The 15,673-nt window shown below is 64.1% G+C and overlaps 1 protein-coding gene across 2 annotated transcripts; it reads right to left on the minus strand.

Moving 5' to 3' along the window:
* Nucleotides 1-138: 138 nt before the first annotated feature.
* Nucleotides 139-15,422, minus strand: OLFM2 (olfactomedin 2). 2 transcript variants are annotated; one of them, XM_030031054.2, is made up of 6 exons: nt 15,304-15,422; nt 6,145-6,294; nt 4,720-4,875; nt 2,551-2,770; nt 1,892-1,998; nt 139-1,083 (listed from the first exon to the last, which is right to left on the minus strand). In XM_030031054.2, the coding sequence occupies exons 1-6, from the start codon at nt 15,358-15,360 to the stop codon at nt 406-408; spliced, it is 1,368 nt and encodes a 455-aa protein (XP_029886914.1). In that variant the 5' UTR covers nt 15,361-15,422; the 3' UTR covers nt 139-405. The 2 variants fall into 2 exon arrangements, with proteins under 2 accessions (XP_029886914.1, XP_029886911.1); XM_030031051.2 differs by lacking the exon at nt 15,304-15,422 and adding an exon at nt 11,327-11,528.
* Nucleotides 15,423-15,673: the final 251 nt, after the last annotated feature.

Genomic DNA, 15,673 nt, shown 5'->3' on the forward strand with positions numbered 1-15,673 from the left:
CTGGAGATTACAGCCGGCTCCTGGCATCCGCCGGCAGAGGGGATGCAGGAAAAGGCGGGGGGGAAACCAAGCCATTGAGCGACAAATAATAATTTTTTAAAAATTTGGGGGAAAAAAAAGATCAGCGCAAGCCCCATCAAACGTCAAAGAGACTGTTTTTATTTGCCATCAAAATAAAGATGTAAATTGAAAAAAAAAATAACCCAAAAAAAACAACCGAGGTCAGCTCAAATGAAGGCAGAAGAGATCCATGCGCCATGAACCGCGGGAAGAAACCAAAGAAATTTTAAAAAGTAATCAAAGAGCAGGAGGAGGAAGGCTCCATCCCCTCGAGAGAATGGCCGAGGCTGAAGTGTAGAAAAATAAAGAGCTGGGGAAGGGAGAGCAGAGGAGTCCGGCACAGGGTCACAGCTCGCCCGACGTCTTTATGACGTGGAAGAGCGTGACGTTGTAGATGACCTGGTGGCCGTTGTTCCAGGTGTAGAGCACCCTCTCCCGCGGGTTGTAGTCCAGCATGGATATGTGGGAATACTGGTTGTGGAAGGGAATATCCGTGTATTCGTAGCTGGAAGTGTTTGTGTAGTAGGCAAAATAGATCTTGGCGCCGGCAAGGTGGGAGTTGGTGACGTAGAGCGTGCCACAGATCATGAAGGACTCTCCGGCGCTTCGTTTGGGGTAACCTGTGTCCCAGCTATGCAGGACTTCCAGCGTCTGGGGGTCCACCCGGCTCACCACGATGTTGCCGGCGTTTTGGTTGGTGGTGTAGACGGCCCACAGCCCGCTCTCGTCCACCATGAAGTCGATGTCGGAGAAACCACCCCAAGAATAAGGGAAGGTGTTGTTGTAGCCGGCGCCGGCGAGGCTGCGCTGCACCAGGACGCTGCGGGAGCGAAAGTGGTACTTCACCGCGATGTTACTCTGGTATTTGTTGTAGTAGAGGGACCCGTTGAAGACCACGTGGCCGGTGCCGGCCCAGGGATGCGGCAGGAGATGCTGCACGAAGTTCTGTCCCGTCACGAAGTCGTTCAAGGTCCGAAACTCCAAGACGCGGCGGCCCTTGTAGTAACCGTCCATGTACCACACCTGCAGCGGGCTCAGGTTAGGGATGCCCGGCCGAAACGGGGACCCCCCCACCCCCATCTTGAGATGGGCTCCCAGGACAGACGGACGCGACCCACGTCCTGCGCGACCCCCCCGCCGCGCATCCAGCCATTTACACTGCCGCCACACGCCGGCACGCATTTTTCTGGCTTCCCCCCCCTTTACACGTGTTTTTCTGCTCTTTCTGCAGATCAAATGCTTGGCTAATTTTTAATAAGAGGGCGTGCTTCGTTAGGAACACCCAGCCTGATTGAGTTCCCAGCCTGCAGAGACTCCAGGGAAGCTCCTGCCCAGCCTCCCACCACGGCATCCCGGTTTCCTTCATCGGCGCTTGGCAGAGCTCCGCGGAGGCAGCCACGCGCCCCTCGCGCGACGGAGCAGAGGGTTTGCACGCTGGCGAGCGTGCACCAGGGCACGGGCACCCCAGGCGGCGTGTACCCCGGGCGCACGGGCACCGTGCAACCCAGGGAGCTTGCACCAAGACGCACGGACCCCCGGCAGCGTGCATCCCCGGGGACATGCCCCCGTGCAGGCACAGCCAGGAGGGATGCGGCAGCATGAGCCAGGCAGGTTGCAGGGGACACGGTGCCCGAGGAGTGCTGAGGTTTTGCAAAAAAAATTCAGAGCCAGACCGGCCAAGAGAGGAGCTGCCCACCTGCAAAATTCACCTCTGCTTGGGCCTGGGAGGGTTTTGGGGAAAGACACCCACAAAAGAGCCGCGCAGGAGCCGTGGGAAGCCCGAGCAGGGCTGTGCCCCGACCCCATCCGCGTGGGTGCCCGTGCCACTCACCCGGCTGTCAGCGCTGGGTGTCATCGTGTCGGTCATCCACGACCCGAAGCGGGATCCCGATGCTCGGATGGTGATGGGATTGCTGACGCCCGTCAGCTTCCCACAACCTGGGAGGAAAAATAGTTCGGAGTTCGGGGTGGGTATCCGGGACCATGATGCTGCCCAGATCCCTTCGTGGGAGGGAGCATCACGCACCGAGCGGGGAGGAACCAGGGCTCTTCTTCACCCCAGGGACCCCCAGGAGGGGACAGGGCAGCAGGCTGGGGGATGCTTAAGGAAAAACCACTGCTGGGCTCCAGCAGCTCTTCCTGACCAAGGAAAAGTTGCTCCTGCGTGAGTCCCGGGGCCCGGCCACACCAGCAAACTCCCCGTCGGCACATAGTGGAGGATGCTGGGTTGCCGGTATTATTATTATTATTCGGAAGATATCAGCAGTGCAGCAAAACAGGAGGCCCAGCACGTGGGCAGAGCAGCGGGCAGCGACAGCGGCTTGGGTTTTCTGAAATGGGAAGCTGGCAGCATCGGCTGCCTGCCCGGGAAGGGATCCCAGCCTTCCCTGCATGTACAGGGATGCTGCTGCGAGCAGGAGGGACCTGGGTGCCCACCCAAACCAGAGCCGAGGTGGTGAGGAGCGGGGGGGGGGGGGGGGGGCAGCGTACCCAGTTTTTGCATGCAGGCGTGCAGCCGTGCCTCCAGCATCAGCACCCGCTGCTGCAGTTCCTCGTAGTCGTAGGCACCCATCTCCTCCTGGATGGCCAGCAAGCTCCCGGAGAGGTTCCTCACCTCCTCCTTCAGGTGCACGATCAGCCTCGTGTCCGACTTGTACTGATCCAGGACGGGCATCAGAGGCAGCAGCTCCGTCATCTTGTCCTTGAGCTCCTGTTTAAAGGGTACAAGGGGAAAAAAAAAAAAAAAACAACACACACACACGCCTTAAATTAAGCCTGTGCCTGGAGCCTGGTGGTGCTTGTCCCCATGCCTGCTGTCCCTCTGTCCTTCCCTCTGGGGATCGCAGAGGTTTTCGCTAACACACCAGAGACGAGCCCTGTTTCCTGGGTCGGTAATTAATAACAATTACAAGGCTTTGCATTTTCCAAGCGCTCGGGGAGCGATAGCTAATGAATCACCCACAGCCGATGCTATCGCCTCGCTCTGCTGAGTGGGAACCAGGCAGGATCCGGTCCCAGTGTGGGGGCAAGGGGTGACATCCCCCCTCCCCGGCCAGCCTGGAGCAGCGGGGTGGCTGGACATGGAGCGATGCTCTACACAGGAGGGATGCAGGAAGACGCAGTGATGGCGCTGGGGGAATGACAGCAACGGGCAGAGTTATATGCCAGGTCCAGGGTTTAAAAATCTCCGCTTATTTTAGCACAAGGAGAAGGTTAAGAGGTGTTTTGACCTTGGCCTGGAATGACCCAAGCGAAGGCTTCAGCTATCCGGCCGGCAAAGTCGGAGCAGGTCCCCGACAGCCGACGTGGGAATGGGGTGCAAGTATGGAGTGGGAAGAACGTGCCAGGGATGGGTGACAGCTCCAGGCAAAGCGTGCCCGTGCACCCAGCACCCTGCATGCCGCAGGGACGCTCCGCTCTGGGATCGCCGCAGGGATGCTCGGGAGCCGTGCATGATCCTGCCAGGCTTGTGCCAGCCGCCGCACCGGCGTAGCCGGGAAGCGGTGGCGGGGGAAACACGGCAGCAAGCCGGCCCTGGCTGCAAGCTGCTCCACCGAGTCTCCTTCGCTCAAGGACGCTGTAAATCCACAGCCAGCACCTTCATCCTGCTCCACGGCCCACGGCCCCATGCGCCATCCCGCGGCTCAGTGGGTTTTCCCGGGAACAAGCCCGGCTCGCCAGCACCTTTCCTCCCTCCTCGCCTTTCATTTCAGGACAGCATTACATGGGCCAGTGTTCCCATCTCTCGGCAGGATTGCATCCCGGTCGCAGGGCTCAGCACCTCCTGCTGTGATTAAACCAGCCAAGACATTTGCTGCAGCTCAGATGTTTAATCAATGTCTTGTCTCTGCAACTGTCAGCGCCCAGCATCCACCCGAGCATCCTCTGGCCTGTTTCAGTGCCAAGAACCAGCCGCTCCCGAGACAGAAACACTCTTCAGCTGTCAGGATGAAGCCTTGAGGCTCCCAAAATAAACCAGTGCCCCAGCAGGGGGGGGCGGTAATGGGATTTCTTGGGGGTGCAAAGCCGCTGCAGCGTGGGCAGCATTGACTTGCAGGCTGCATCGATCAGCACACGGCGCTGACGGCTGCCACCCGTCAGGTGGAAATCATGGCTTTGCCAGGGAAGAGCCGTGTTTTGCTTAATTAAAGGTGTCGATTTGCAGCCAGATGGGCTGGGAATTGGCCATCTCTGCTGCCTGCCACCGGCACATCTCCCCCCCCCAGCTGCGGCACCCGGGGAGGCAGTGTGTTGTGGCCCCAGGCTGGTTTGCCCTGTGCCTTGTCTGCACACCCACTGCGGCTGGGCACCCTGTCCCACTCCTGCCCCGCACACCCACCCTGCACCCTCAAGTGCCATAGGGATGCTCAGCCCTGGGACCACCACAGGGATGCTCAGCCCTGGGACCACCGCAGGGATGCTCAGCCCTGGGACCACCGCAGGGCTGCTCAGCCCTGGGACCACCACAGGGATGCTCAGCTCTGGGATGACCACAGGGATGCTTAGCCACCCGGATCTCCAAAATCAGGACCCTTCCCAGGGCACCCACCCACCTCGTAGCATCGCACAGCACCATGTGCTCAGGGAGGTCTCCCAAACCCGGCAGCCGGTCCCGCGGGGCGCGAGAGGCATCGGGGTGGGGGGGGGGCACGGGCTCACCTGGAAGCTCTTGGCGTTGAGGCTTTTCTGGCTTTCAGCAGCCACCTTCAGCCTGGAGTCCAAGCCCTTCATCAGGGACTCGGTGTTGCGCACGTACTGGAGGTCCCGGTAGGTCCGGAGGTCCAGCACCTCCATCGACTGGGAGATGTTCTGCACCTGCGTGGTGGGACGGGGGCGGTGATAAAGCCCTCGGTCTAATCAACACCCCCCCCCCCCCCCCCCCCGCCGCTGCTAACGAAGAGGCCTTAGTCAGGGAAATTTGGGGTGCAGAGGCAGCGAGGGGATGGGGAAAGGAGAGCAGCCCCCAGGACCAGCCTGTGGTCACCGGGTGCTGGTGGGGACACGGCCCCAGGAGACCCCATCCCGGTGTCCCCATCCCCAGGGAGCCGGAGGACGAGTTGCTCCCCGCTCCACCGCACCGGCGTTTATGTAAACGCTTGCAAGAAAACTCTTCCCCCTGCAGCTTTAATGTATAAAATAATGCGTTTTACTCATCCTGCTTCAGCTGTTATTTGTTTTTTTAAACCACCCGAGCGCACATTTCCCAGCCCGGTCTATGAGCTTTCATTCTTTAATTTCATCTGCCGCAGCCGGCAAAGTTATTTTATTTCCACGCTTTCAAATGACATGAACGTGACAGTGTTCCTCAAACGGTTATTTATTTATTAGCACCAGCCCCGCTGGTATTTACGATGCCGCCGCCACCTTGGAAGAGAGCTGCTTAAGAGGCGTTTTTTGCAGCGCGTTATAATAAAAGTTTAATCGGGTTTTGCAGCATGCCCGCCCGTGCGGACGTGTAAAAACCGGGGGGAAATTAAATGAGCTCTGCTCAGGCACACGGCTCCGCGCTGCGGCGGGGGGGGGGGGGAAGGCTAATGTCTTCTGCCGGCACTGCTGCAGAGCCCACGGGGAAGGGGCCGGCAGCGTGGAACCCCCCCACCGTGGGCAGCCACACGTCCCCCGTTCCGCACGGGGAAACCACCCGGGCTCCATTAAACATCATTTGGCTCACAGGGCCGCAGGCTAAAGCCCGCTTGGGATTTATCTCCAGGCTGATTTCACCTCCGCGGCCGCCTGGCAGGCTCGGTTCGTGCGGCGAGGGCATCGCCACGTGCCGGCGGCACCGCGGATGCGCGGACGCCCTTCCAGCCAACCTAAAAGCCGGGCAGGAGGATGCGAACGTTCCCCCTTTGCGGCGGGAACGTCGAGGATGCTCGGACCGGCAAACGCGCCGACGTTGCGCGGGGAGGGAGCACCCGGGGAAGGGACGAGCCCGTCACACCCCACCGTAGGGTGCACCCACGCCGGACGGGGGGTCCCCCGCCACGGGGGATGGGCGTGCGCGTCCTCCCACCCACGAATGAAGCGCTTCGTTAGCAGGCTCGGCCGGTAACGCCGTTTAGCGCCGGGCCGGCCAACGCTCACCTTCTCCATGAGCTGACGGAGCTGGTGGCTGCGCAGGTCGCGGGAGCAAGTGCCCTGGACGGGGATGACGGCCGTGCAGAGGCATTTGCCGTCGGGGGCTTGCGCCGAGGTGTAAACCTGCCAGCCCTCGTCGGGGCTCTGGAAGAGGGTCTGCGGGAGAGAGGAGGAGACATGTCAGGGCCCCAAAGGATGCCAGAGCCGCTCGCCTGCCCGCACCAGGCTCCCCACGCGTGACGGGGCTTCCCCAAAAACCGTGCAGGGCTGGGGCAGGGCTGGCAGCGCGGCATCGCCTTGGCAAGACGCCGGAGCATCCTTCCCTCCCGCCGTCAGCCGGCTGGGGACAAGCCAGCAAGGGAGCGACGTCCCAGCACCAGGACGAGCCCACCGAACCCTTCCTGGATCACCGTCACCGCGTGGTGCCGGCAAAACCCGGCGCCGGCAAAGCCCGGTGCCGAGCGCATCCCATCGTGGCACAGCCCCAGGGTCCTGCCCTGCCCGCTGCCACCTCCCACGGAGCTCCTCCAAAACCCGTTCGCATCCCATCGGGTCTGAGCCACTTTGTATTTTTCCCTCCTTTCAGGTTTTTATCCAGGTCATTTAATTTTTTTTTTCCCCCCCCCCTCTCCACGACTCATTTCGCCGCAGTGATCTGCTCCAAATACGGTGATTTCAGCTTCCCGGTGGGTCCCACACTCCCAGGCTGGCCACGAAACAACAGCGGGGTGGGAGGGAACGACGAGGAAATGCTCTTCATCATCTCCCACCAGCCAGCTCTGCATCCTCCTGCAGACCCAGCCCGGTGTTATTTCCCATTAATAGAGTTAACGAAGCAGGAATTTCCTCCCCTGTGGCCGTCTTGCCTCTGGAGGGGAGCAGAGCAATTGCTAATTCCTTCCCCTTGAATTTTGGGTCCCTTCGACAGCGGTGGGGAAATACCAGTGCATCCCCCCCTGACCCAGGTGGGCACCAAGGTGGGTACCCGGGCATCCCCGGCCGGCCGAGCATCCCACCAGTCCCGCCGCCCTCAGAAAGCTGATTTTTACATCCAGCTGCGGCTTTTCCAGGTGGATCCAGGCTCGGGGTTTCGCTTTCCATCTCCCAACACAGCTGAGGGTGGGGGTGACCACTGCAGGCTCCGGCTGCCCCCCACCACACTCACCCCGAAAACCAAGCAGAGAAACATCCACATGCACCCCCTCCTCCCCTTTGCCTGATTTATTCATGCCATAAGCCGGTGTTTTTGCGCTGGGCCATTTAGCATTTCATGGGTAATTCATAATTATTAATTATGAAAATCAAGAGCAAACTCATCGCTCTCCAAGCGCCTTCTGCACCGAGCCAGGCAAAGATAAATGACCCGTTCCCTGTAACAAGCCAGGGACGATACTTTACTTTACACGCAGCGGTTTTAACTTCATGTTTCACATCGGAAGGGATTTATTGGACATGGCGGTGGCTAAACACCATTCTCCAACCTCCAGCGCAATGAGAATAAATTAACTGATGGCGGTGTAAAACTCGTCCTTAACCGAGTAAATTCCTGAGTTATCACAGGGGGAGGTAAGTAGAGGATTTATTCAGCCCAACTCCAACACAGTGGAGATGGATCCTGGCCGGCGTTGGGGCCGGGAGTCCTCGGCAGCCCCGGCTGGTGACGAGCCACATCGCGGGATAACGAGCCCTTAGGAAGGCGCCGGCAGACGGCATCGTGCCGGTGGATGGTATCGTGACGGTCGCTCCCTGCTACGGCAGGTGAATTAATAGGATGCACGATTGTCAGATATACACGTCGGGAAAGACTTAATGCACCATGCTGTGAAGTTGCCCCCCCCACCCCCACCCCCCAAAATTGGGGTCCCCATGGCAGGAGGGATCCCCCCAGCTCCTCTGGGCATGGCACGGGGCTGGCACCCACGGCGCAAGCACCCAGAGCTGGGGCAGGCACCACCCGATCTCCCGCCCTCAGGATCCTGGGAGGATCCTGTGCACCAAAAACTTCATTTCTCCCCCCCCCCGCAAAAAGCTACTGAAATGAAAGAGCCCAAAGCAAACCGGGAGCATCCCGGGTGGAGCATCCGCAGTCACCGAGGAACCATTTCCCTTTACCCGGGACCCTTCTGGCTGTGGCTGAGCAGCAGGCAGGCATAAATACTTTATAGAGGGCTAATGCATAATTAATGCCAGGCAGCAGCCTGTGGCAGGCAGGATGTGTGCAAGGCAGCGCTCAGAGCCACCGCTTTGGAGGCTGGCAGAGCTCCTCTGCCTGCCAGATTGGGTTTCGCACAGTGCGGAAACCCTGGGGTCCATCCCGAACGGCCCCCGGGATGCGGGCGAGCATCCGTGGGCGAGAGCCAGATCCCGGGAAGATGCTCTCCCGCTGCGGCTCGGTGGCCGCATCCAGCCCCCGCCCTGCAGATAACACCCGGGGATGGATGGAGGTGGAGGGCAGCCCTGCCCGCGCCTGCCCACTGCGGCTCGGGGGCCTGGCGACGGCGGCGGCTGCTGCTGCCGGCGGTATTATTAGGTTAAATGCAGCCTGTGCAATCTGTCACTGGGTTATTAATTAGAGCTCCCCGGGAAAGCTGCCCGCTCGCAGCTCGGGAGAGGAGAAATTGCTGACACCCTCGGCCGCGGCGCAGAGAGCTGCCAGAGAACCGGAGCCTGGCATGGCGGGGAGGGGGGGGCTGACAGAGCATCCTAACCCCTCTCTTGTGGGACATAAGGGGCCCCAAGCATCCAGGAATCCCCACTCAGCCCCTTGCCTCAGCAAAGCAGCCACGGCTGGGTACGTGGGGGTCCAACCAAGCGCCCTTCGAAGCCAGGAGGCCCCGAATCGGCACGGGCGGTAAAGGGTGAGAGCCGCTCCGTGTCTCTGCCCCCTCTTTCTGGGGGGGGGGGAACCGCTCCAGGGCAAGCGATGGAGCTGCTGCAGAGGATGCTCCGGTCTCTCCCCATCGCCAGCCGGCACACAGTGCTGCTGCTCCATGGGAAGTTGAGACTTGTCGCCTGCTCCGGTACCGGGGTCTGCAGTGCCGGTGCCCCCAAGAGCCAGCGTCCCACGGGGCTGAGCTGATGGGAGCACCCAGGCCTGGACTGGGTGAATCCGGCTCTGGACCTCAGAGCAGAAAAGGAACCTCTGTTTTCTAGAAAGGGGCTTTGCAAGTCCCCAAACTACAGTGAAAGGCTGTGCCGGGCATCACCGTGCCCGGAGCCAAAGCCGGAGAGGCGAGCACCGGCTTTTGGGTAAGCCCGGCTCATTTCAGCATCCAGGGAAAAAGCGCTGCCTCGCTAAACCCAGGTGGGAGATCAGCTCCGCAACCAGCGCGCCAGCTCTCCGCCACGGCTGTGCCGGCAGCCCCTCGCACCCCGCGGTCCGGCACGCCGTCCCGGCGGCTCCCGTGGGCGGTTGCGCCAGCCCATTACAGCCGCATTAGCAGCGCTCCTTCCCAGTGATTAATGATTTTACAACGAACACCAAGAGTGACTAATGATTAGCCAATTATTGTAGAGCAGCGCCTGCTTTACCCCGAGTGCCGCTAATTGCCCTGCAACATGATTGCCTATTTGGCGGTGCCCGGTGAGACCCCACCGCCACGCGCAGGGCTGCAGCGACGAAGGCCACCGCGCTCATCCTCTGCAGAAGCCCGGCCAGGAACGGTACCCCAAAAAAGATCCCTAGGGATCCCTATGGAATGGGTCGAGGGCTGTGGGGAAAAACCCTCGCAGCTGGGACTGGCATCAGCCCAGGGCAGAGCCAAGGTGGGGGGAGCAGCCCAGTCAACCCCCAACAGCTCTGCTGGTGGTTCCAGGGGGGGCCGGGGTGCTGGCTGCCCGGAGCGGGGGGCACACGAAGCCGGTCGGCTACTGCCGGCGGGTGGCAAGTCTGGCAGCCCAGCTGACAGCAGGCTCCAGATGGGCTCTGCCAGCTTCTTCCTTGAACACCCCCCCAAACCGGATCACCCCCCCCACCCCACAACCGAGATCGGCGCTGGCAATAACATGAAGCACCCGCCTTGGCAGGATTCCCCCCCAAAATGGGGTGCCCAGTCCCGCACAGGAAGGCTCAGGCTACAGGAGGGGTTTTCTCATCACAAAGGACGTGTCCCCCCCATTATGCCCCCCCCCTCCGCCCTGACATTACTGGCTGTGGCTGGGCACCAGCCAGGCCCCGCAGCACCAACTGCGCAGCCCAGCCCTCTCCGGGGGCTCGCTCCTGCCTGCGGCATCCCCCGGAGCCCAGCCCAGCCCTGTCATTGCAGCCCCCCAAAACGTGTGTGTGTGTCCCCCCCCCCAGGCGTGTCCCCCCCACCTGCTCCCAACTTCATTGCACGCCGCACGCCCAGCCCCGCTCTCACGGGGCTTTGCACCGAAGGGCTGATGCCAGCCAGAGCCTGGAGAACCCCTGGGGAAATTTGGGGTGTCCCTGCCTTGGGGGGGGGGGGCACTGGGGGGAAGCGCCCAGCCTGGGGACAGCCACCAGCTCCCCAGGGTCCTGCAAACTTGGGGGGTTCACCCACCTCCCCTGGTCAAGAGCCCCCCAGGAGTCCCCCTGGCCGGAGGGAGCAGCAGGGCCCTACGGGGGTCCAACGCCCCCCCCCCCCCAGCCCTGCCCCAGCCCCCAGGAACTGCCCAGCTCAGGTCTACCGGGGGAAAGAAGGGGGTCAGGAGCCCCCCAAAAGACGCCCCCCAGCCCCAGGCTCCTTGGGGAGACCAGCCCCCATGGGTGGGTCCCCGGTGCACTCTGCCTGGGGTGGGGGGAAGGCAGGGAGGGGGGGATCCCCATGCCCCGGGGGGGGCGTCCCGTGTGCCCTGTCCGGGGAGGGGGTCCCCATGCCCGGGGAATCCCCGGGGGGGGGGGGGGGGGGGGGGTGTCCTGTACCCAGAGGGAAAGCGGAGGGGGGGGGGATACCCGTGTCGGGGGGGGGTCCCCGGTGCATCCCGCCGGGGAATAAGGGAGGATGGGGGGGTACCTATCAACGGGGGGGTGCCCAGGGGAAGGCGGGGGGGGGGTCCCCATGCCCGGGTGGGAAGAAGCGGGGGCTCCCGGTGCACCGCATCCCGGCTACCGGTGGCGCAGCTCCGCGCCGCAGCCCGGGCATCCCCCCCCAAAAATAACCACCACCACCACCCCGCCCCAACCCATCTCCCGCTGTACCCCCTCCCCGGTACCGGGCCGACTCACGATCTTCTCGGAGGTGCCGGCCCGGGACACGGCGGTACCGTTGAGCCCCACCAGGGAGGGTAAAGTCTGGGACATCCAGTTGGTGACCATGGCCATGGTGCTCAGCACGGCCCCGATCTTCAGCAGCGGCACCGTCATGTCGCCGTCGCCGCCGCATGCCCATCACACACACCCCCCCCCCCCCCCCTTTCAACCCCCCCCCCCCCAAGCCTTCCCCACCACCTCCTCCTCTTCCTCTTCTTCCTCCACCACCCGGTACCGGTACCGGTGCCCGCCGAGGGGGAACCGCGCACCGGCCGCGCCGCCCCCGCCGCCTGCGGAGCCCCCGCGTCTCCTTCGTCCTTATAACGGGGGGGGGGGGGGGGGAGGAGGAGATGGGGGGGGGGGGGGCCGGCGCCGCTCCGGAGTGACGTCGGCACCGTTGGCCCCGGGCCAGCCCGGTACGGCCCCCGGTTTTTGGGGCGGGTCTGGTCGGTACGGTTCGGGGAGGTCTCGGTTTAGGGTGGGTTTTATGCCCGGTACGGTCCCGGTTTGGGATGGTCCCAATCCGGTACGGCACCGTCCAGTCCAGCTCCCTTTGGAGCAGCCCGGCATGGTTTGGTTTGGGGGAGCAGGACCCCCGGAGACCCACGGTTTAGGGGAGCAGGATCCCCGGAGACCCCCCGGTTTAGGGAAGCAGAACCCCCGGGGACCTCTGGTTTAGGAAAGCAGGACCCCCGGAGACCCCCAGTTTAGGGGACCAGGATCGCCGGAGACACCCGGTTTTGGACACCAGGACCCTTGGAGACCCCTGGTCTGGGGGAGCAGGACCCCCGGAGACCCCCTGGTTTGGGGGAGCAGGACCCCCGGAGACCCCCAGTTTAGGGGACCAGGACTCCCGGAGACCCCCGGTTTAGGGGACCAGGACCCCCAGAGACCCCCGGTTTAGGGGACCAGGACCCCCATCACCCTGGTCTCCCTTATTCTGGTGCCAGTACCAGGGACCTCCACACCCCCAGCCTGGTTTAGAGGCTGCAGCACCCCCGAGCACCCATCACCCCAGGCCCGCACAACCCCCCAGCCCCCTTTGAGGCCCCGCAAGGTCCCCCCAGCCCCCCCCAAATCTTCACCTCCATCCTCACCGTGACCTATGGCTGTGGGGACCGGGAAGGATGCGACCCCCCCCCCCCCCCCCCCGCAACGGTCCCCCACCTCCTGTCACCTCCCCCATCCCCACAGCAGCGACCTCCCTGGGGTCCCCCCGGACACCCCAAACCCTCTCAGCAGCTCTGCCGGTGGGTGCCCACCCTGAACACCCCCCCCCACACCCGCCAAGGGACCCGACCCACTGGGTGCAGCGGGACCCCCTCGCCCTGTTTTTGCCTCCATCTCCCGTGTCACAGTCACGCAGTGCCACCGCGTGGGGACGGACACGCACAGCACAGGCTCCCACGCCGGCAACCACGGGGAAAGCCCACCCCACACCCCCCCCCCACCACCCAAACACACACCCCCCCACCCCCACGCCGTGGGTTTTGGGGTGCTCTTGGGCTCTACGTCGCAGATACCGGCTTGGCTGCCACCGCGGAGGGGACAAGGCAGAACCCACAGGGACAAATGTCCCCGTGTCCCCAGGGACAAGGCCCTGGTAGGTGGGAAAGACCCCGGCAGGGGCTGAAGGGTGGGTGCTCACCTCTGAGACACCCCCCCCTCAAGTGCTGAGGGATCCCCAAAGTGGGGATCTGGCCCCACGGGGGATCCACGCTCGGTGCGACTGTCACCCGTGACGTGGGTGTCCCCACGCTCTGACCCCCAGCGACGCAGCTGACACATCGAGGACCCATTTTTGGGGGGGGTGTTGACGGCACAGTCACGGGGCAGGGCTTCCGAACCCCCAACCCCCCCCCATCTCCTACCTGCCACAAGCCCCGCGTGCCACACGTTCCCGTGGGGACACTCACGGGGCGAGCGTGTCACCGGCACGCCGGGGCACACCGGGTGGGCAGCTTCACCTGAGGGGCTTTGCACAGCCAGGGCAGTGCAGGGGGACAGGGGAGACCCCCAAACCTCCTCCCCACCTCTTCATTACTCCATTGCAGCATTCCCTTCCAGCCCAGACCAGAAATCTGCCCGCAAACAGCTCGTTAACTCCGGCGCGTTAGGTGGGGCTGAGCGCGGTGCTGGGGAACGAGGTGCGGATGCAGCGGGACCTCAGCGGGGCTGCGACCCCACCCCAAAACCCAACCCCATCGGGGTGGTGGGGGCAGAGAAGCCATTTAAGGGGAAAAGGGGGAGATCCGGATGCGGCTGTGAACACCAAGGCCCCCCCGGATCTCTCCGGACCCCAGCCATCCACAGCCGGGTCCCCGCATCCCGTTCCTGCCCCGTCACCGGTTTGGGGTCCCACACCAGCCCCATCACCTGCAGCTTGGGGACACGAGCAGGGCGGTGGCAGGGCCACACTCTGGGCAGGCTGGGGACACAATTCCTGCCCAAAATTGGCCCTGGTTCAGCCCCAGCATCACACCGGCACCCCAAAAAGCAACCCCCGGGAAGCAGCTGCAGGGAAGACCCAGCCAGGCCGGCGCAGCCCCTAGCCTGGCAACCCCAGCTCATGCATATTCAACAGGCTGCACAACCACCACTGAATATTCAGCAGGGCCAGCTGCTAATAACGAACTGCTTAATTGCAAATAACACCAGGCCCGGCACAGGGGCTCTGGCCACTGCCCCACTAGGGCCCCGCGCGGTGCCAAAGCCGGCGCGTGGGGCTGCGGGGAAGGGACGGGGCCACCAAACTGGCCCCGTCCCCATGGATTGACCTCCCGCAGCCCCAGAGCTGGCACCCAGAGGTGGGCCGAGGCGGTTTGGAGGACAGAGGCAGCCCCGGGGGTACGAGGGGGACACGGGGACACAGAGCTACGTCCTCATGGTCTCAGCCCTTGGGACCTTCCCGCCTCGCCACCTCCGTGCCGGCACAAGGATGCCGCCGGCACGCTGGTGCTGGGATGGTGTCATCCCCGGTGGCACTGGGTGGAGGGAGGCAGGCGGTGGAACCGCGCTGGGACAGCGCACGGCCCCGCTGGGACACGGCGCACAAGCCTGTGACACCCGTCCTCGGCGGGTGCCCGTGCAGCTGCCACCGCGCCGGTGGTGCCGGGCACAGCTGGAGCACAGCTGGATCTGGGTCCTTCCCGGTGCTACCGTGGTGGCTTGCTCTCAGAGGACCCGCATCGCCCGTCTGTCCCCGCACGGGCAGCTCATCCCGGCACAGAGCCGGCACCGACCCCAAACCCTGCCGTGGTGCACCCACGGGTGCCTGCTTCCCCCCCAGGCTGGCCTGGACCCATCCCCAACCCCACAGTGTCCCCCAGGGTGGGGGAGAGCCGGCACCCCGCGTCCACGCCGGTGTCGGGGGACAACCGCGGCACGTGGCACGGCCCGGGTGAGGCGGAATGGATCCGGGCCGTCGCCTTCCCTCGTCCTCGGCAGCCACGTGTGAAGGCGCTCCCGGTCCCGCCAGAGCCATCTGTCACCCACGTGTCCCCGCCGCCGCGCTGGCACGGGGCGAGGGCCCCAGCATCCCCCAGCTCATTCCAGACACCCCCCGGGTGGGCGTCCGGGGAGGGGGGCACGCCACCGTCCCCGCACCCAGGTGGCCGTGAGATCCCTGAGGCTGGGAGGGGTGGTGGGACACCGGGACGAAGCCCAGCACCCGCTCCTTGGCTTGGGAAGGACCCCAGCACCCAAAATGCCACCTACAAACAACCCCCCCCCCCCCCCCCCCCACCCCGGAACGCATCCCTCGGTGGGCACCTTGGGGTGCCGGGGGTCCCCATCCCTGGGACACACCCAGGGCAGGTCCCGGCATCCCCACCGGTGCCGAACCGGCATCCCCGGGGGAAGCTGAAGGCACGGCCCGCCCCCCCCCCCCCCAAAAAAAAAAACCGGCACCCCCCCCCCCCTCCCCGCTCCGCGGCGCCCCCGCCCGCCCTTACCTGCATCGCGGGGGAACCGGCGGAGAGGAGGAGGAGGAGGCCGGGGATGAAGCGCATCCTGCAGGCACGGACCCCGCCCAACAACTACCGGTACCGGAGACCCACCGGGCCGGCTCTTCCCCAACCCCCCCCCCCACCCCCCCCCACCCCCTTTTCCACCGCTACCGGAGCCGGTCCCGGAACCGCAACCGTTCAGCTTCGCCGCAACCGCATCCCCCGAGCGGGCCCCGTTACCGCCGCCGCCGCCGCCGTTGTCTTTGTCCGCACCGCGCCCCCGCCCCGACCGGGCCCCCGTCGCTCTACCGAGCGGGACCCGCCGCCGCCGGTGGCTGCAGCGGCTGTTACCGGCCCGGTGTATGGGGCGGGGGGG

Source organism: Aquila chrysaetos, chromosome 11 (assembly GCF_900496995.4).
Source record: "Aquila chrysaetos chrysaetos chromosome 11, bAquChr1.4, whole genome shotgun sequence".
Taxonomy (NCBI): Eukaryota; Metazoa; Chordata; class Aves; order Accipitriformes; family Accipitridae; genus Aquila; species Aquila chrysaetos.